The 22,819-nt window shown below is 37.1% G+C and overlaps 1 protein-coding gene across 1 annotated transcript in view; it reads right to left on the bottom strand.

Moving 5' to 3' along the window:
• SPAG16 (sperm associated antigen 16) overlaps positions 1 to 22,819 on the bottom strand; it is an 815,445-nt gene that overhangs the window by 280,234 nt on the left and 512,392 nt on the right. Inside the window, exon 11 of the mRNA XM_060410399.1 lies at positions 3,694 to 3,837. Within this exon, the coding sequence (XP_060266382.1) occupies positions 3,694 to 3,837 (144 nt within the window). The remainder of the gene's footprint in view (positions 1 to 3,693; positions 3,838 to 22,819) is intronic.

Raw genomic sequence — 22,819 nt, 5'->3', positions numbered from 1 at the left:
TTTTCATAGAGATCTATTATTTTCTCAAAAATTCCAAGTATATATATATTTTTGTTTCTGCATATGTGGTTTTAACTCTTTCCAAATTGCTAAGGTTTATGTCAGCAATTTTTGAGTTATCTACCTGTTTTATTATAGTGGCTTATTTTTTTAGTTTTTTTAATCCTTTTTATTAATATAAATTTACTCTTTTTATTCTAACTCATTCATTTCTACTTTCCATTTATCCATTCTCTGCTTCTGAATATTTGTTGACCAGTTATTCCTTTTAATTTAGATAATTCACTTGTTTTCTTCTTTTCATTTGAAGCTAAAGCTTTTAAAGGGACAAGTTTTACTCTAAATGCATTTCTGGCTACATCTCATAAGTTTTATAGTATTATATTTGTGATTGTTTATCAGGTAGGTAATGATATTATAGTTCTTTGACCCAACATTCATTTATTTACTTTTTAACAATTCAGATTTTATTATATTTTAGTTATGGATTTGCTATTTTCTTTTACTATTGAATCTTGCTCACAAATTTTAGTTTGTACATTTGTGATTTTGAAGAATCTATTTATGCTCAATCTGTAGTTTAAGATTTATATATTTTTAAAAACTTAATGAAAGCTTTCAAAGAATCTATAATCTCTCTTCATGCATAAAGTTTATGATGATGAAGTTCAATATATACTACTAAATACACTTGCTATTAATTTCTCTAATTCCACTGTAAGTTTGTTTACTTGACAGATTAAAAACTAATTTGCTTCGAAGTATTTGACTCTCAAAATCTAGTATTTCTAACAGCTTTATTTTATATATTTCAATATCATATTATCTGATCCTCAAGTGATAATTAGTTACCCTCCCCGTTTATTTTTTTCTGTCACTCATCTTTTGCCTGATATTATCATGACCATCGTATTTATTGTTTATATATTAAAGATGTCCATTATGACAAGGAAAATAGGATGACTAAGACTGGCTCAAGCCACTCAGTGAATATCCCACTCTCATATTAAGTAAGTTTGATCCATAAAAGAAATCTGACAGACGTTACTGTGGCAGGAGGGACAGTGGCGTCAATGTCATAGTAATCAGGAATACATCTAACTGTAAGTTATAGAAAATACTCAATGCGGACAACCGCAATGAAAAATTACAAAGAAAACGTCCAGGTTTGTTTTTCTGTGTGAAGAGCAGAGGAATTAGGCAGGCAACACTGTATAATGTGTCTACTCTGGACCTCTTCCTAGGGAGTAACATCAAACTGATCACAAAAATGGGCTTTGAGGAAGACTATGACTGCATTTATTCATCAAAGATCCAACTACAGATTAGTGTCACATTTGAATCAAATTTATTTTATATTTGATTCTTCGATTGTAGATAAGTATATAAAGAGGAAAAGTGTTATCTTTAACAAATAAATTATTTTTTACTGACTAAATTATCTAAGCAAAAATAAAAATCAAGTATCACAAATTTCAGAAAGCAGGAAATTCAACAGCTTTTAGACATAAATGTTATATACACATCTATGCATATATTTATACATAATATATGGTTTTCAGTGTTGATTTACATACATTAAGCATTGTAAAATGTCTCAGGCATGAAATGTAAACTTCTTGAGAAATAGTCCCTACCCCAAATAAAAAAGAGCTTTTTTATTGTTTCTAATAAACATTCATTGTTTTTGTCAATTCTGCAAATAGAACACTCATTATTCATTATCTCTCACTTAAAACACACATGGCTAAATGTACTTTCTCCCATTATTTTTATCCCACATGCACTAGAAAAAAAGCAGTATGACTGCACTTTACTAAAATTCTACCAAAGAAAGTACTAAATGTAAACTCATACTATGAGTGAATAATGATATATTTCACCTCATTTTAATTTCAGTAATTGACTGGAAAAGTAGGAATATCTATTAAAAGGACCATGTGCTAGTCAAACACTAATAAGAAAATGTCAGAGTCACAGGTTGTCATGGTGATGGGATATTATTGAAATCTGATTAGTATGCCCAGCAGCTATGTAAGTGATACACTACACTTCTAATTGTGCTGTCTCTGCTTGCAAGATGGGCTTTATGTTCCTGAGAGGTAAGAGGTGGTGCAGATCTGTTTATCCACATATCAGGTATGGAATGCATTATACGTTTAAAAATTAAATCCAAACATCTAGCACTAAAGTTGTATTTTAAAAACACTTTCAAAATTTTTTTTGAAAAATTAGTTTACTCTTCTCTTTAAGACACAAATTTTTGAATAATTTAGTTTACTCTTTTTCAATCTAATTTCACTGACTTTCATACTAAGGATAAGATAAAGATGCTTTTTTAAAAAAAGTTTTGTGCAAACAAAAAATAAAGTTCTCCAAAGAACAAATTTTCCCAATGGTACCATTCAGAAGTTTCACTAAGAACTATATGTCTCCAAGAATAATTAGACCAGAAACTGTTAGAAAGAGCCAGACGCAGGAGTGTTTAAAAATGTTAAGCATAATGATAAGAGAAGACCACTAGGATTACGGATAAGAGTTGACCACAAGCAACAGTGGGCAGTCCTTCTTGCCACCAGAAAAATGTGTATGTGTGTTTCATTCCTTCTGTGCCCTGGTTCTTTTGGTACAAAAATTAAGTGAATTTTGAAAATTATAGGGCTCAGTGCCTTCAGTTCTGCTTGTTCCCTTTTATATCTTAAGTATCATTGAATTTTTAAAGGAGTTGATCACTGCCTCCTGATCCTTTTTGGTAGATATCTTAATTCTGAAGGGAAAAAAATACAAGATTAACAGAGGCAAAGTAAACACTGCTATGCACTATTGAAATTCATGTGCCTTGTCAGAGTTTATGAGGACAAAGAGCGTTTCTGAAGCTTGTCCTGGGAAGCTCATTACTCTTCTTAAATGCATCAGCATGTGTATTAAGTTTTACATGTACTAAATATCAAAAGCAATCAATCTAAAGTCAATATAATGAAAGCCAAAGGAGAATTTATCTACATGTTTCAAAATTCAGTGGTAGAGGTGGGGTTGCAGAGAGGAAAGTGGCAGTATAAACTTTCAAGTTTCATTTATATAAGACAAGTAAAGTCCTAGAAATCTACTGTATACCATAGAGCGTACAACAAACAATTCTTAAGGAATACTTAAAAATTTGCTAAAGAGGGTAGATCTCAGGTTGTGCGTGTATGTTCAGTAGCTCAGTTGTGTCCAACTCTTTGTGACCCTATGGACTGTGGGCAACCAGGCTCCTCTGTCCATGGGATTTCCTAGGCACAAATATTGGAGTGAGTTGCTATTTCTTCCCCAGGGTATCTCCCCAACCCAGGGATCAAATCTGAGTCTCCAGAGTCTCCTGCATTGCAGGCAGATTCTTTACCACTGAACCACTAGCATTTACAAATCTTAAGTGTTTTGAGGATAATGATGATGATGATAAGATAAAGTGGATGGGAGGAAACTTTTGGAGATGATAGGAATGTTTATGGTATAGACAACAGTGATGATTTCAAGGAGGTATACTTATCTCCAAACTTACCAGTTGTATACATTAAATGTATACCTTTATTCATACTTCAATAAGTGGTTTAAGAAAAAAGAAAAAAAAAAAAGACAGCAGAATGAAGACACAGAGTAAACAAGTGCCTTCCTGGAGAGATGAGACTAGCTCTGAGAGTTGTGTGCACTGACCTGGGATGGAAGCAGCAGTTTGAAAGCCAGTCAGTGTGGCCCAAGCCTGTGAGAAGCACGTTGCCTTTGGGGAGCCCCACCATCTTCCAGACACGGTCCTCCCCACAGGAGACAAGGAGGTCTTTGTGAGGGTGCATGACGATGCTACACAGGGAAAGAGAAGAAAAGGTTGTTAAGGGAAGGTAACAGTGAATGGCTTCATATGGAGAATAAATGAAATGGTAGTATTTATCCATTTCAGCCAGGCAGGACAGCTACAGAATGCTGGCTCAGAAGTCAGAAGAGCCAGGTTCAACCTCCTGGCTAGAGCCCTAACTTATACCTTCCTGAATGTCATCAACCTAATTAATTTCACAGGATCTTACATCCCTCATCTGAAAAATGGGATGGTTGATTTAGGTGAATGATCATAATTCACCTAAAAGCTCTAATTCTGGCTTGAAATAATGGTTCTGGTTTTTCATTCAGGGAGGAGAAGTTATGCCAATGAAAATTTGGTGTGTTCAGACATTTGGACCAGTAGCCACGCTTATTACAATATATAAAATCAAACTTTTCAGACTGTAGTATATCTTAATTCAGATACTATCCAGGAATAGATCATAAATCATAACCACATTATCATAGTTCTGTAATAAATTCTATAAAAGAAACATTAACTCCATGAGCTCCTATCTACAAAAAGCAAAGGAGCTCAAATTCCACACTAATATGCCACTTAAATTGGCTTCAGTCAAGGCACAGTACACAAATCACAGTAATGAATTCAGGATGCAAGAGGTAATTCCCACTCTATAAAGGCATAGAGGGAACTGAGAAAGAAGTATGTAAAATTAATGATTAACACATTAAGCAGTATTACTTGAACCAGACTATGATTGTTGTGGCTGTTTAAATATTGACGCTAAACCATTTGAAAATCAAGAGACTAAAAGGTTAATGCCTGATATTTTATCTATGGCAATACTTTAATCTTATTTATATAGTTTCATCTATGCCTTCCAATGTAAAGGGAACAAATGTATCCTGTGTTAAGCATGTATTAAAATACCAGCCTAAATATTAGCAGCAAGTTGTTCAATTTCAACACAGCTGTCTCACATCAAAGACATAATGAATTTACTTGCATGTATAATGAAGTGAAATGAATAGGGACTTAAAAATAAAAACTATAAATTCATTTCTCCCATAGCCCATTGTATGAATGACATTGTTCCTTTCTTCTGCAATATAGACTTTAGGAAATCAGTTTCCCAAAGAAACCATGGTCTCAGTCCATACCTACATGAGTAACTACAGGGCTTACATGAAACAACACCTTTTCTCATTTTGGATTCCTTCCAAGAATATCCTTAAATCCCCAAATTCTGAGCTGAAAAAATCATGTCCTTCCATTAGGCCTATCCAGTTTTGGAAATATGCTGGGGTCGGTCAGTGCTGGAACTATTTAACTCACAGACACATAACCACTGTGAGCAGAGCTTTCTTTTGAGTGAAAAAAATTCCCTTTTCTCCAGCACTTTGCTGCTCAAAATAAACATGGTAGAAGGGAAATTATTCATTTTGTAATTCATCATAATGTTGGTTTGTGACTTTCAGAAGGCCAATTCAGAAAAGGAATTTATCACAGCTCAAACTGGGGAGAGGACACATTTATAGAACTTAATTAGAAGAAAAATATGATGAGAGGTAAAAAAAAAAAAAAAAATGTCAGGTTGAAATGAATCCTACATTAAAGCACACGTAAGAAGGCAAACCAAATCCTTGAAGCTCCTGAGCGTGATGTATGTTGGTCACAGCTTTCCTGGCAGACACATGCGCACTTGACTAGATGATAAATTACCCTCTTTAAGTGAAGATAACCAAAATCACTGACGTCTTTACAAACTTCGAAAGATGTTTCCAAAATGACTTTTGTGATGGGAGCTGTTTGCCGAAGTTAAGGAAACAATATAAATACAAGCCTGTTGGTGGTTAATCAGTTTGGAAATGTTACTCCAGGCGCGGTTGAACCCTTCTACTTTGCAGCTCCCTCCACACCGCCTGAACTGCATGTGAACTGAACCTACTAAGCATGCTCTATGGCTTCTTTGGGTATGTATCTCTTTTCTAGCACTGTCTCTTTTTAAAATATCTCTTATCTACATATGACTTTTTTTTCCCTAACCATTCTGGATTAGTTTCAGTCAAACATTGATATTCTAGTCTTTAAAAAGTATAAGGTACTTTGTCCATTAAATGTTTACATGATTAGACATAGTTCCAACATGTATAGAAGGAAATATACTCTTGTCCTCATAGGTTTGTGAGTTGAGGAAGTAAATGCACTTCCTTAATTTTAAGTGAAGGACTTAGACACATAATGAAAACTCAGTGAATATCATCCTAGTGCAGAGACAGAGACGGAGACTTTGAAACCAGCCTGCCTAGATTTTAACATTGGCCTAGAACTTATTGACTAGCCAATGACAATCTCCACAGCCTCAGTTTCCTTATCTGTGAAAAGGGGGAATATTAAAAGGGTGACCATAAGGGTGTTGTGTTGTAAGGACAAGCTGATACATGGAAAGTGGTTGGAACAACATCTCAACATGGCCAGCTTTCTGTAAATATTAGCTATTATTATTACTGGACGTTATTGCACTTCACTGTAGCCTGGCCCTTCATGTTGTTAACTTCTATAACCCACACATGTCTCTTATAAAGATCATAAGAAGTAAATTTAGTCTTTAAAACTGTAAACATTTAGAGAAAAATGATGTTTCCATGTGGTTTTGAGAGACACCAGACTTTACTATATTTTATCTAACGTTAAATCCTCTGCCAAAAGTACAGGCTTCACACAGAATACTTTCACACACAAACATAAGGAAATTTGCAGTAGTTTCTTTCATAATACAGATTTTAGGAATGCATTGAGGGATAGAGTGGAGAATATGAACACAATGACCCCTTCTCGCTGCCTTCATATATACAACTGGCATCAAGTAGTCACTGGTCACTGGGGATGGCCTCTGCTAGGCCCTGGACATGCCGAGATGAAGAAAGCATAGTTCCTGTCCAAGTTCTGTCCATAAATAGGTGTCTCTCTTGTAACATACCATAAAATGACTTTCCTTATCAAGATGTCTTCCCAAAGTTCTAATTAATAAGAATAATGAGTTCCCACTTAATATTTTCCTGGTACCTGCGCTACGTGCCACAAAGTCATTTTACTTTAAACTTTGAATATAACCTTTCTGCTTCCCTTTAACTTACTATTAGTTATAATTGCAAGATTCGAAGACAAAGGCCCTGTCACCTCATTCCCAAGTTAATAAGCTTGTGACTGGGTGAAACTAGTATGGGAAAACATCTTACGGATTCAAAAAAAGAAACTGTGGGTGAATGCTAGTCCTGCTTCTTAAATCAAGTCATGTCGTGATGAAGTATCCATAAAATGTTTTGTTAAACAATATATCAGGCATGTTACATAAAATATTATGTTCTATCACAGATTTTTTTCTCTTTTATAATAGGACACATCTCTCACAATAGACCATATGATATATACATTTCAAAAGCTCTCCTTTCTAAGTGAAATTGTTCTTTCCAGTAGTGGCATTACACGAGGATATTTTGGAGGGAATGTGTGTAGGTGTATGGCGAATACTATTAATTATCAGCAGAGTCGCTGACACAAGCACCACTGTTAAGACTTTTCAAAGTCTAATCCAAAAAAAGATTGTCACAAGAAAGACTAATTAGATACTCCTGTCTTCACTTTGGGTTATTCAGCATTATAAATGTTTCCTTCACTTCAGTTCACAGGCTCTAATTATTTCCAACACAGAAGATGCACAGTGGGTTGAAAATGAATCAATATCAAAATGTGTGCCCCGTGAACGTGGGTGACTACTGATATACTCATACTTAATGATGGCACATGCTCACACATCACATATGCTTTTATCCAGCTTACCAGGACAAACATACAAAAGATTTGTCTGACTGTTGCTTAGTTAATACTTGCATCTTATATTTGGATATGCATCAGGATTTACACAGCATTCTAACATGCAACTTTTACCCTTTATTTCAATAAATATAAATTAAAAGCCTATGATACAGTATGCAAAACAGAGGTACCACTCTCAGGGAGCCTACATATGAAGGTGGGGAAAGAGCAACAATTACATGTCTGAACAGAATATCTGAGCTATACAAAAAAGCTAAAAGAAAAAAAAAAGTGATACGACAATGATTTGTAGGAGAATGTTATTTTCCATGGGTTGGTTACTAGAGTCCTCACTGAAGACATGACATTCCAGGCAAGATCAGAAGGAAAAAGCATCTTTAGGACAATATAGGGGCAGACAGTTTCAGGCATAGATGACTGCACATGCAAAAGCGTGCTCAAGGGGCAGAAGAAGGCCAGAATGACCACAGGCAATGAAGGACTGTGTTGATGATGAATGAAGTGCACGTGAAAAGTTTCAGATGGGCCCTCATAAGCTGAGAAAAGAAGACTGGAATTTACCCTAACACCACTGAAACATCACTAAATAGTTTTAAGTAGGAGACTAATATATGAGTGATGATTATTTAAAAGATCTCTCCAACCCCCGTCTGGAAAATGAGAAAGTGAAGAGCATGGGAAAAAAAAAATAGACATTAGCTCAGAATGAACAGTAGTAACTTAAGAATAAAAGCTTTAGAGCCATTTAACACACAGCTTCTCATTATTATCATAGATGTCACCTTAGTATATTAATATTTTCATCATTATCTTCAGGTAGAGTCAACTCAGTTCTTCTCACCAATAAAAAATATTAAACAAAGAGGAGTATTTTAAAAAGAGTCAAATGGATTAGAAGCCATAAAGCAAATATGTGCACAAAACAATGAAAAATCTGTCAAAATAAGATGTTAGGTCTCATTCTATTTTAGAAGTCAGCTAAGAAAATGTGAAAATATGAAATATCAATACTTCCCTGGTACTTTAAAAATGTAATAGTATAGATTTCATTCAAAGTTATATAGGATTGTGTTGTCAGGATCTGGAAAGTATCTTCCCTTCATTTTTACTAAATAGATGAGGCATTTTCACAGTTTCTGGCATTATTATTAGGGAGGCTTCCCATGTGGCATTAGTGTTAAAGAACCCATCTGCCAATGCAGGTTAGACGTAAGACACGCTGGTTCGATTCCTCGGTCAGGAAGATCCCCTGGAGAAAGGAATGGTAATCCACTCCAGTATTTTCTCCTGGAGAATCCCATGGACAGAGGATCCTGACCAGCTACAGTTCACAGGGTTGCACAAGAGTCAGACATAACTGAAGCAACTTAGCACAACATGGCACATGACATTATTAATAATTATCCAGAGGGTAGTCATTAAAGGCTAACACTTCCTTTTAATTTTCCCTGTCCAATGTTCTTCCAGCCTTATACATATAGTAAATTTGGAGACTGGTGGGGTACCAAATAGTCTTCTTCTTGCCTTGTTACCTGGCTGGTAGTTCTAATCCTAACCATGGGCAAGGAAAGAGGCAGGCAAGACTGTATGTGTGTCCTGGTTTATCTCCAGGGCAACACTATGATTGTTACCTTTTCTATATAAATGCTCCATTGAAATTCATAGATTTATATTTTTGTAAGAAAAATTCATCCAATACACTCACAAGGGTAAAGATTATCTACCAACAGTCAAACACTTATCACCATTTATGAAAAGTCAAATATGCAGCCTCATAATCTTGCAAAATAAACTCTCACGTCATCTACAGAGCTGAGTATCCTTGTTTCACAAGTAAGGGCACTTCGACTTTGGTGAGTGCATTAGCCAGGCCATTTCCCAATTACCTCCCAAATGAAAATTCTTAAGATCAGTCGATGGCCTTTAAGAAAAGTCATTTTAACTTATTATGTTTTTGTTTTCTCATGTTAAAAAATGTGATATCATTTATCCTGTGTTCTAAATAAAAAGTATCCCTGTTTTATTTATTAAACAAAACAAAGCTTAAGAAAAGATATTCTTAAACTAAACAACATATAATTTCCATCATCTCCAGAAGTTCTAGTTACACAAATTGTTACAATATGTAAAAGAAAGGCCATTCTAAAATACATAGCATCAAGTAAATGAAATTTATAAAATCCAAAGACAGGGGAAGGCAGGCCCCACTATTTTGGTAAATGGAATAAAGAAGATCAATGAAACAGGTTAACTACTTTCAGATTTATGAAAACAGCTCCTGGAACTTCCCTGCTACCTTAGCAGCTAAACATTTTATGCTACATAGTTTTATACACACTGTTTCATATTATGAAATTGCTGTAGCTCTTTACAGCTTAACAAGTTTGAAAAGTCACATTATGCATTTATATTCTTAAGAAACTCATTTCAATAATAAAGTTTATTTGGTTACTTCATGTTTCAGAAGTCTACAAGAATTCTGTATAGTTATGAATATTAAAAATTTTCCATTTCACATTTCCTTAGTATATTAGTGACATAGAGTAGGTGCTTTCTAAGCTGAAATCAAACATCTTCATGGCAAGAGCTCTATCATGAAAATCCCTTTTCAAGGAGGATATTTAGAAAACAAAACCTACATATAATTGAGGAATAACTAGAAATATTACTACTTAAGACATGGAATTGAGGTCCATCTATACATCAAAGTATAGTACAAAATTCTGTTCTTAGCCTAAACCACCAAGTCAATCTGATGACTGTCATGATATTTAATTGTTGACAATTTCTTTTTGTACCTGTTTGATAATTGTTAGAAAACCAAAATGAATTATGTGTGGTTCCTTTATTATTCGGGAGTACTGACTAAAATTCAGCATTCTTTTACAAAGAAAGTTTAGGAAAAGTGAAAGTGAAAGGCGCTCAGTCATATCAGACTCTTTGTGGCCCTATGGGCTGTAGCCTGCCAGGCTCCTCTGTCCATGGAATTCTCCAGGCCAGATCCCCTCCCTTCTCCGAGGGAGCTTCCCAACCGAGGATTCAAACCCAGGTCTCCCTCATCACGGGCAGGTTCTTTACCATCTGAGCCACCAGAGAAACCCAAGTTTAGGAATTTAAGACACATATATTGAAATTAGCATGTTACAAAAATTGTCATGAATCTCAATTTCTATATTGAAATATGTACTAAGACTGAAAGAACTTGCATCATAATGCCTCATGGGTGTCAAAGGCCATGTGGCAGAACTGATGGGGACAAGAAAAGGGATTAACTGGCATTCACTGTACAGCTGGTGTAACTAGAGGAAGATGAACACCAGTGAGTCCCCAGTTGGTTTCCAGGGGACTGGGGAGAAGATATGGAGTCAGATGAACGGGGCAGTAGTAAGAACTGAGTAGATAAAAACATTAAAGTTATGTAAAAACACAAAGAAGTTGAATTCAAGATTGGTGATCAGATGTACATGGCCAGAATTGAATAAAATGAACTGTTCAAGTTTAAGGGATGGCTTTAGATGGCCAATTGGGTCAAAGTGAGATCTGCTAAAAACCCTAAGATGGTGAGACATAAATCCTAGAGAGAACAAGGTAGACAGAAATGGATCCAAATAATGGAAAATTAAGAAAAGCATGAAAAAGTTATGAAACGCATCCTGATAACTGGCCATGCGGTAAGATAGTGCTTTGTCCTTTATCCCCATACATTTGTCTCTGCTTCTGCAGTCTTCCTTCTTCTACTCCATGAGAAAGAAACAAAAGTAGAGAGGTGTGTACTGACTCCCTGAAGACCCTGATGCTGGGAAAGATTGAAGGCAGGAGGAGAAGGGGAAGACAGAGGATGAGATGGCTGGATGGCATCACCAACCTGATGGACATGAGTTTGAGCATGCTCTGGGGAATAGTGAAGGGCAGGCAAGCCTGGCTGTGCTGCAGTCCACAGGGTTGCAAAGAGTCAGACACGACTAAGCGACTGAACAACAGCAAATTCTCATTCCAACTACCCATTTTGGGTAAGAAAGGGGGACAGAGAGAGCAATCTAAGAATCGATCTGCTACAATTTCAGGTAAGCCTTGGATCTTCTGTATATGACCAGCCCAATATTATAATCAATTAGTCTGAACAGGAGCAACTGCACAGATATTCAATTCTTTGATTTATTATCTACCCTGAGTTCTACTGAATTCAGTGCAAAAGGAAAGGTATGCACCATTCCCAATTCTCTCAAGCATATAGTTTAATCAGCCCTCTTTTAATAAATAACTCAAAATCACTTTCCCTGTTGCAGCACTCAACGTCTACAGCACAGGGGTCTCTGGAAAATACTCAGTATTTCCCCTATACCATAAAGCTCTGCCTCCAGATATTTTTGTATTATGTGCTTGTATCTGTGTGTATGTATGTAAGTTAATGTTTTAACATTTGTTTTCTTTAGTGAGGAGAGGGAATATCACTGCAAGGGCAATCAGGAGAGATGGTTAAGTGTGTGCTGCAGAATTAATCAGCCTTGTAACTCTGCTTGTTTAAACTCCACGTCTGTAGCCCTCTCTTTACCTCACTCATGTAGGTATAAGAAGGCATAAGAGTCTTTGGTTCTGTGTGCTAGCACATTCTGCTTTATCTCTTTTCAATATAAGGTTTCAGTGACCTGTAGAATTTCATGTGATTTAATAACCTCACCTATTTTATTTTAAATTTACTTGATATCTTTCCATCCTCTTACACGGCAGATCCAGCTGTTCCCTTGACCCCTCTCCTATGCCTTTATCAACACTTCTAGTACATTAAAGCATTGTTTACACTGGAGGAGATAAAAAGAATGTTGTGGGCAGATAACCATGTAAAAATACTACCTTAGTTCATTTTATGTAAACTTAGGCACTGACAGTTCTGAACACGAAGCTGCAAATGTATTAATAAAAATCATTCTTAATCCAGAATATCTTTGCCAAAGGAAAATTATTTTACTATAGCAAAGTATGCTATTAGCTTCACCAAAATAGAAAGGATTTCAGATGTCATGAGTAACTTTTTTTTTTTTACTAAAAACAATAATAACAATAATATAAGCAGTGGAGTTCTATACAATAGTTACCAGAAAGGTTCTGTGGTCTGTGTACCCTGGCCCTGGCACTTTGAAAATGACCTAAGCCTCAGTTTCCTGGTATCAGGGTAATGGGGGCTGAAAAGAAAGAATTTGGGAGTGCTTCCTCCTCTTCATTTTTTGGGAACTGTTGGTGGGAATATAAATTAGTGCAGCCACTATGGAAAAGAGCATATAGGTTCTTCAGAAAACATTGAACTATCATATGATCCAGCAATTCCATTCCTTAGTGTATATCTGAAAATAACAAAAACACTAATTCAAAACTAAGCATACATCCCAGTGTTCACTGCAGCATTATTTGCAGTACCCAAGAGAAGAAAGTAATCTAAGTGTTCATCAAGAGATGAATGAATAAAGATTATGTGGCATATATTACAATGGGATATCCCTCAGCAGTTAAAACAAAAAAAGAATAGAATTCTCCTAATGGCGATATCACGGATGGACCTATAGGGCATTATGCTTACCGACATTAGTTAGAGAAAGATAAATGTATGTTATCACTTAAATGTGGAATCTAAAAATTAAAGCAAATGAATGAATATAGCAAAATGGAAAGAGACTCACAGATATAAAGAACAAGCTAGTGGTTACCAGTGGGCAGAGGGAAGAGGAGAGGCCAAAATAGAGGTAGGGAATTAACAGGCACAGACTACTATGTATAAAATAAACAACTATAGGATGTATTATATAGCAGAGGGAATACAGCAAATATTTTATAATAAATTCAAACAGAGTATAATCTATAAAAATATTGAATCACAACACTGTACACCTGAAGCAAATATAATACTGTAATTCGCTGCTGCTGCATTGCTTCAGTCGTGTCCAACTCTGTGCGACCCCATAGATGGAGCCCACCAGGCTCCCCCGTCCCTGGGATTCTCCAGGCAAGAACACCAAAGTGGGTTGCCATTTCCTTCTCCAATGCGTGAAAGTAAAAAGTGAAGGTGAAGTCGCTCAGTCATGTCTGACTCTTTATGACCCCATGGACTGCAGCCTACCAGGCTCCTCCATCCATGGGATTTCCAGGCAAGCATACTAGAGTGGGGTGCCATTGCCTTCTCTGCTGTAATTCTCATATACTTCAATAAAGAGTATCACACCACATATTGGTAGTCCAGGAAAAGATCAAAATTCAAAATACACAGTATGATTTCTGCTTGTGTGCATTGATTCTGCACTACTATTAAGCTGAGAAATCATAAGTCAAACCATTAAATTTAGGGACCTCTATAATTCAGTCAGAGTAACTGTAAGCAAAGAAATATGTAAAATGAGCTACTTAAATTTTCTCCCCAATGAAATTATGGGGAAAAAGTGCATTTTGTTCTAAAAGGAGTTTCTTTAGGCACTTTAGGTAGGTTATTTCAGCAGGGAATACACATATACATACACATGTGTATAATAGTTATGTTATATTACATACATTGCATATCAGTTCAGTTCAGTGTAGTCACTCAGTCGTGTCCGACTCTTTGCAACCCCATGGACAGCAGCACACCAGGCCTCCCTGTCCATCACCAACCCCTGGAGTTTACTGAAACTCATGTCCATTAAGCCAGTGATGCCATCCAACCATCTCAACCTCCATCATCCCCTTTTCCTCCCGCCTTCAGTCTTTCCCAGCATCAGGGTCTTTTCAGATGAGTCAGTTCTTCACATCAGGTGGCCAAAGTACTGGAGTTTCAGCTTCAATATCAGTCCTTCCAATGAATATTTAGGACTGATTTCCTTTAGGAAGGACTGGTTATATCTCCTTGCAGTCCAATGGAGTCTCAAGGGTGTTCTCCTACACCACAATTCAAAAGCATCAACTTTTCGGTGTAGGGAACAAGGTATAAGGAAGGTTGAGAAGTGCTTGCAAACGAGACTCTCAACCAGACTGAACATTCTTGCAAACGAGATGTTCAGCTAAGAATCCTCTGTTTGTTTCCGTGGGAAAAGAACATTTCTTGCACACAAGGATGTTTCTCTGATTCCTCAAAAGGAACAGACCCAGGGACAAAACGGATTCTAAGTTGATAAGGAAGTTCCCCAAAACAAAGTCTTAGCTGCAGTAAATAAGGTAAAGGTGATCTCACCCTGCGCCTGCGCACTGTATAGTCGCTGAATTATGGTGTTTGGCAACTTACCCTGTAGATTGTTGTGCAAAGGATATAAAATAAAGCAGCTGTAAGAAGCAAGGAGTTAAAGTAAAAAGATTCAAACCACTCTGCAGTGTTGGTGTTTCATTTCGTCGCCAGCATTTCAGTGCTCAACTTTCTTTATGGTCTAACTCTCACACCCAATACATGACTATCGGAAAAAAAAAAACCATAGCCTTTATGTATATAATATACACTATTTCATACAGTACCATCTAATATATATATATATATATATATATATGTGTGTGTGTGTGTGTGTGTGTGTGTGTGTGTGTATTTGTACACCAAAAATATGTCCTTTTCATTATAGGGACTGGAATGCAAAAGTAGGAAGTCAAGAAACACCTGGAGTAACAGGCAAATTTGGCCTTAGAGTACAGAATGAAGCAGGGCAAAGGCTAATAGAGTTTTGCCAAGAGAATGCACTGGTCATAGCAAACACCCTCTTCCAACAAAACACAAGAGAAGCCTCTACACATGGACATCACCAGATGGTCAACACTGAAATCAGACTGATTATATTTTTGCAGCCAAAGATGGAGAAGCTCTATACAGTCAGCAAAAACAAGACCAGGAACTGACTGTGGCTCAGATCATGAACTCCTTATTGCCAAATTCCAGACTTAAATTGAAGAAAGTAGGGAAAACCACTAGACCATTCAGGTATGACCTAAATAAAATCCCTTACAATTATACCGTGGAAGTGAAAAATAGATTTAAGGACTAGATCTGATAAACAGAGTGCCTGATGAACTATGGACGGAGGTTTGTGATACTGTACAGGAGACAGGGAGCAAGACCATCCCCAAGAAAAAGAAATGCAAAAAAGCAAAATGGCTGTCTGGGGAGGCCTTACAAATAGCTGTGGAAAGAAGAGAAGTGAAAAGCAAAGGAGAAAAGGAAAGATATACCCATCAGTCCTGAATATTCATTGGAAGGACTGATGTTAAAGCTGAAACTTCAATATTTTGGCCACCTGATGTGAAGGGCTGACTCATTTGAAAAGACCCTGTTGCTGGGAAAGATTTAGGGCAGGAGGAGAAGGGGACGACACAGGTTGAGATGGCTGGATGGTACCACCGACTCAATGGACATGAGTTTGGGTGAACTCTCAGGAGTTGCTGCGGTCCGTGGGGTTGCAAAGAGTCGGACACGACTAAGCGACTGAACTGAATTGAAGAAGTAATAGTTTTAGCCAAATTTTGCTTTAATGTCTTTTCTGAAATTTATTTAATTCTATATAATAATACAGATTAATATCAGCTTGAGCACTGATATTCTACCACTCATTACTGTACCCAATTCTTTTGCCATGTAACTTCACAGCATCTTCCCAAACTCTGAATATGGACCTAACCATGTGTCTTCTACTAGCAATGAGATGTCAGGAACTATAGCATATTCAAGGAGCTTGAACAGTGTCTGCATAATTAGGCTTTCTTTCACTTTTGGGCTGTATCATCATCAGGAGAAGGATGTACCTTCCCTAGCCTGACAGGGTATGAGAGTCATATAGAACAAAGTCAAGACATGTTGAGTGTCACCTTATACTGGGTCAGCTGACCCAAACATATTTGAGTCAGTTCAGTCAACATCAGAAGAATCATCATCCCAGCCCAACTACAAATGGCAGAATTGCTTACGTGATCACCTCAGACGCTTGGGCATTCATCACTTATTGTTGTGTATCACTGACAGTCCGTGACTTTTTTTTTTAATACAAACTTAAAGTTAAAAAAAAGTTAGAAAAAGTTATATAGAAAAGTGATTAAAAATCATTATCAAAAATATTTAACATTTATGACACACCTTCCTCCACTTCTAAAAATAGTAAAAATTTGAATATAGCTTGAAATATTTAAATTCAACTTAATAAATAATCTATGCTTCTTACGACAAGACTCTACACATGGACATCACCAGATGGTCAACACTGAAATCAGATTGATTATATTCTCTGCAGCCGAAGATGGAGAAGCTCTATACAGTTAACAAAAACAAGACCAGGAGCTGACTGTGGCTCAGATCATGAACTCCTTATTGCCAAATTCAGACTTAAATTGAAGAAAGTAGGGAAAACTGCTAGACCATTTAGGTACGACCTAAATCAAATCCCTTATGATTATACAGTGTAAGTGAGAAATAGATTTAAGGGCCTAGATCTGATAGATAGAGGGCTTGATGAACTATGGAATGAGGTCTGTGACACTGTACAGGAGACAGGGATCAAGACAATCCCCATGGAAAAGAAATGCAAAAAAGCAAAATGGCTGTCTGGGGAGGCCTTACAAATAGCTGTGAAAAGAAGAGAGGCAAAAAGCAAAGGAGAAAAGGAAAGATATAAGCATCTGAATGCAGAGTTCCAAAGAATAGCAAGAAGAGATAAGAAAGCCTTTTTCAGTGATCAATGCAAAGAAATAGAGGAAAACAACGGAATGGGAAAGACTAGAGATTTTTTCAAGAAAATTAGAGATACCAAGGGAACATTTCATGCAAAGATGGGCTTGATAAAGGACAGAAATGGTATGGACTTAACAGAAGCAGAAGATATTAAGAAGAGGTGGCAAGAATACACGGAAGAACTGTACAAAAAGATCTTCATGACCCAGATAATCATGATGATATGATCACTAATCTAGAGCCAGACATCGTGGAAAGTGAAGTCAAGTGGGCCTTATAAAGCATTACTACGAACAAAGCTAGTGGAGGTGATGGAATTCGAGTTGAGCTATTTCAAATCCTGAAAGATGATGCTGTAAAAGTGCTACACTCAATATATCAGCAAATTTGGAAAACTCAGCAGTGGCCACAGGACTGGAAAAGGTCAGTTTTCATTCCAATTCCAAAGAAGGCAATGCAAAAGAATGTTCAAACTACCCCACAATTGCACTCATCTCACATGCTAGTAAAGTAATGCTCAAAATTCTCCAAGCCAGGCTTCAGCAATACGTGAACCGTGAACTCCCTGATGTTCAAGTTGGTTTTAGAAAAGGCAGAGGAACCAGAGATCAAATTGCCAACAGCCACTGGACCATCAAAAAAGCAAGAAAGTTCCAGAAAAACATCTATTTCTGCTTTATTGACTATGCCAAAGCCTTTGACTGTGTGGATCACAATAAACTGTGGAAAATTCTGAAAGAGATGGGAATACCAGACCACCTAACCAGCCTCTTGAGAAATCTGTATGCAGGTCAGGAAGCAGCAGTTAGAACTGGACGTGGAACAATAGACTGGCTCCAAATAGGAAAAGGAGTATGTCAAGGCTGTATATTGTCACCCTGCTTATTTAACTTATATGCAGAGTACATCATGAGAAAGGCTGGACTGGAAGAAAAATAAGCTGGAATCAAGATTGCTGGAAGAAATATCAATAACTTCAGATATGCAGATGACACCACCCTTATGGCAGGAAGTGAAGAGGAGCTAAAAGCCTCTTGATGAAAGTGAAACAGGAGAGTGAAGAAGTTGGGGCTTAAAGCTCAACATTCAGAAAACGAAGATCATGGCATCTGGTCCCATCACTTCATGGGAAATAGATGGGGAAACAGGGGAAACAGTGTCAGACTTTATTTTGGGGGGCTCCAAAATCACTGCAGATTGTGAATGCAGCCATGAAATTAAAAGACGCTTACTCCTTGGAAGGAAAGTTATGCCCAACCTAAATAGTATATTGAAAAGCAGAGATACTACTTTGCCAACAAAGGTCCGTCTAGTCAAGGCTATGGTTTTCCAGTGGTCATGTATGGATGTGAGAGTTGGGCTGTGAATAAAGCTAAGAACCGAAGAATTGATGCTTCTGAACTGTGGTGTTGAAGAAGACTCTTTGAGAGTCCCTTGGACTGCAAGGAGATCCAACCAGTCCATTCTAAAGGAGATCAGTCCTGGGTGTTCTTTGGAAGGAATGATGCTAAAGCTGAAACTCCAATACTGTGGCCACCTCATGTGAAGTGTTGACTCATTGGAAAAGACCCTGATGCTGGGAGGAATTGAGGGCAGGAGGAGAAGGGGTAGTCAGAGGATGAGATGGCTGTATGGCATCACTGACTCAATGGACATGAGTTTGAGTGAACTCTGGGAGTTGTACAGGGAGGCCTGGCCTGCTGTGATTCTTGGGGTCACAAAGAGTAGGACGACTGGGCAACTGAACTAAACTGAACTGACCTTCAGTTTTGTTAGAAATTAGAGATGACCAAAATCACTGTTTTAATTTCTACCAATTACAGCCCCTCTTTATCTAAAGCACTGTTATTTCCCTGTAATTTCTTTTCTTCTTTTGACTTTGTGTTTTCTATCGGATCTTTGAATGTTAATTAGGCTGAGATGGAAATATTTACACTGAATACTCCTTCCATGTAACTTTTCCCATCCATTACTTTTGGTTTCATTCAGTCACGCTACCACTAAGTTGCTGGAAATGTCAAAGGAGAGAAGTAGAAAATCTTTATACAAAATGAGTATTCCCTGTTCTAAGCCTCTGTTTTCTGACAGTTTGAAGATAAAAGGACACAAATAAGAAGGTAACTAGTTCCTTGACCTTTAGGTTTTAGCTTCCATATTCTTAATACTACTGTCACCCAACCTGCTGCTCTGAACTATAAACCATCTACAATGGCTACAAGCGGCTCTAAAAAATTCAAATTATTGTAAGTCTCATAGCATAATTATTAAAAATGGCTAGAGGCAAGGCTCTCACCTAGGTCTTGTGTGTGTTAATGAGGAATCTCCTGTAAGAAAATATTCTTGACTCCTTTCTAACCCAACCCCATCCTTCTGAGGATGTAGAAAAAAACATATCTGAGTGGTCACAAAGCAACTCTGGAGTAAAGGGTTAGCATTACAAAAGACAGCCTCTTCTAACTTCTCTCTCTTCTCTGGATCAGCCTGCCTGCAGTGAATCTGCATTTCCAAGCTCTTCTGTGTTATGCTTTGCAAGGATAGGCCCCTATATGACAAGCCAGCTGTCACTCAGCATTATCTGTGCCCCAGCAGGTTAGCCTATTTGCAAGATGGAGTAGTGGAAATCCCATTGTGGCAACACATGGTAATATCCCTTTAATCCTTTTTTACCAGTAAAACCTAATATTTTATCTCTATCTTTCACAGTCCTATGAATTCTTGACGTGATCAAGAAAAGAGGATGTTTATTTACTGGCTCTCTAAATGTCAAATATTGAGGGAAAAGCAAGCACTAGCATTTGGAAGACTAGAATAACATGGTTTTCATAATCTTGGGGCATGCTGAATTTGAGCCTAACAGTTTTAGGTAGCTTTTAAAGGGCCTACTGGCTGCTTCCCTGGTGGATCAGTGGTAAAGAATCTGCCTGCCAATGCAGGAAATGCCGGTTCCATCCCTGGGTCAAGAAGATTCCCTAGAGAAGGAAATAGCAACCCACGCCAATATTCTTGCCTGGGGAATCGCATGGACAGAAGAACTTGGTGGGCTACAGTCCATGGGGTCACAAAAGAGCTGGACATGACTCAATGACCTAACAACAATGGGCCTATTGCTTTTAGGTTTGCAATTGCTTTTGTAGACTTATAGAAGACAGTGTTGATGGACATGGGCCAAATCCATAAGTTAGGAACCATGAATTGTGTGGCTATCTATGACTCGCTTCATGAAATAATTTCTCAAGTAAGAGGAAGCATTAAACTCTGGAAATCAGATTTTCCCCTAGAAATTACCTACAAAATAAACTTTCTTGAGATACAGAAGTTAACAAGGTTTGCCTTTCTATAATTTTCTTAAGGTTTCTAAAATAATATCCTACATACGTTGAACAAATCATCTGGGTTATGTGCCTATAAATTTGTTTTCTCATTTATAGAACATGAATGTTAGGGAATTAAATGTGTGTGTGTGTGTGTGTGTGTGTGTGTGTCTGTGTCTGTGTCTGTGTGTCTGTGTGTGTGCGCGCGTGTTAGTCACTCAGTCACATTCGACTCTTTGCAACACCATGGACTGGAGCCCACCAGGCTCCTCTGTTCATGGGATTTTCCAGGCAAGAATACTGGAGTGGGTTGCCATTCCCTTTTCCAGGGAATCATCCTGACGCAGGGATCTAACCCAGGTCTCCTGCATTACAGGCAGATTCTTTACCGTCTGACCCATCAGAGAAGCCAGAATATTAAACAGAATTTAAATTAAATTATATATTATAGACGGCATTTAGGAAAGTACCTGTCACAGATCAGGTGCTCGGTTGAATGTTGGTTATTCTTTTTTTTAATAATTCAACATTTAAGAATCATTTTCAAATTTCTAAAACAAAGTTTTATTTTTTCTTATTTAATTCACATATCTGGGTTTTAAATATCTCCCTATTTCATATCTAGAGCTTCCCTGGGTGGCTCAGACTGTAAAGAATCTGCCTGCAATGCAGGAAACCTGGGTTCAATCCCTGGGTTGGGGAGACTCCCTGGAGGAGGTCATGGCAACCCACTCCAGTCTTCTTGCCTGGAGAATCCCCATGGACAGAGGATCCTGGTGGGCTACATCCATGGGGCTGCAGAGAGTCAGACATGACTGAGCAACTAAGCACACACACACACAGATTTCATATCTAAACTCCTCAAACTTATGTAATGGTGACAGTGTTTATGTAAGTCTTGCAGTACCAGTGAAAACAAGTCAGAGGGTTACCTGCTGGTGTTTCTCAGTCTTATAGTGCTCACTGGGAGTGTAGACACCAGTAGAAAGAAGTTGTAGATGGACTCTTGCTTCACACCAACCCGCCCAAAAAACTGTTTCCGTGGATTTTTCTCTGCGTTAAGTTAGGGTACAAAGGCTCTAAGAGACCCAAAACTACTGATGAGTACTTTGCTGCCTGCATGTAACACAGAATGGTTGGTTTTTCAGTCCCCCATCTAACAGCAATAATATATATTTTCCCTATCCTTGTCATAGCTAATCATGAGAATTAATGGTTTTAACAAAGGACAATGGCCAAGAATTATGATGAATGGTATTTTATATAATTTTAAAGTTGCCTAAGAATATTTTTTTTTAGGTAAATTAGTTTTCCATCTCAGTTTTCTCTGAAACTGCACAAATCTTACATGCCATCATCTAGGAAATGTTTATCTCCCCATTCAAAGGCAATCCATATGCAGAAGGGAATGAACATAACACACTAACATATTTTTCAATGAGCAGATGTTCCATAATATCTAGTTCTGGACATCAACAAACTGATCCTCTCCTCTTTTTCACCAGTTCACTTTTTAATACATTTATTTAAATGGCAAGATATATGCAAAGGAATTGATTGCTTATTCACAAATCATATGAATTTTTTTGGTGAAAATGTATAGATGTCTTATCTCTTACTGGTAAATGAATAAACGAAAACACAACCAACAAAGAGTTCTGAGATTACCAAGAAAATAAGTTTACTTTCAAAATATGTGTATAGTATAGGCACCACAATAATAATGAATGTTATTCTGACTAAGTATTTAGTCCTTTGCTTGTAATACTAATCCAGTAGATGGTTCTCCATACAAAAGAATTACATTTCATAAGATTGCAAGCTTTCAGAATTCAAGATTCAAGAAAGAAATACAAGTATAATTTGAAGAAGAAATTTTTTCAAAACTGCAATTCTTAACTCATGTATTACATGGATGTTATGGTGCTTTCATATTTCATTAAAATGTTTAAAAAAGGTTATATTATGTAGACCAATTATGCAAGACTATAGAAATGAATATGAATGGTTAATCATGAATTTAAAAATCATTTAGTAACTATATATCATCCCATTTTTTGCCGTTAAAATACTCCCTGTTCTCATGAGGAGAAAGTGGATCCTAAAGAATGTAGAGATTCAGATAAGTTGTTTTTTATTAATACAACCTGCTGCTGCTGCTGTTGCTGCTGCTGCTGCTGCTAAGTTGCTTCAGTCGTGTCC

The sequence above is a fragment of the Ovis aries genome, chromosome 2, assembly GCF_016772045.2.
Source record: "Ovis aries strain OAR_USU_Benz2616 breed Rambouillet chromosome 2, ARS-UI_Ramb_v3.0, whole genome shotgun sequence".
Classification (NCBI taxonomy): domain Eukaryota; kingdom Metazoa; phylum Chordata; class Mammalia; order Artiodactyla; family Bovidae; genus Ovis; species Ovis aries.
Note: the sequence above shows the minus strand (reverse complement) of the source record. Positions and strands in the feature narration are given on the sequence as shown.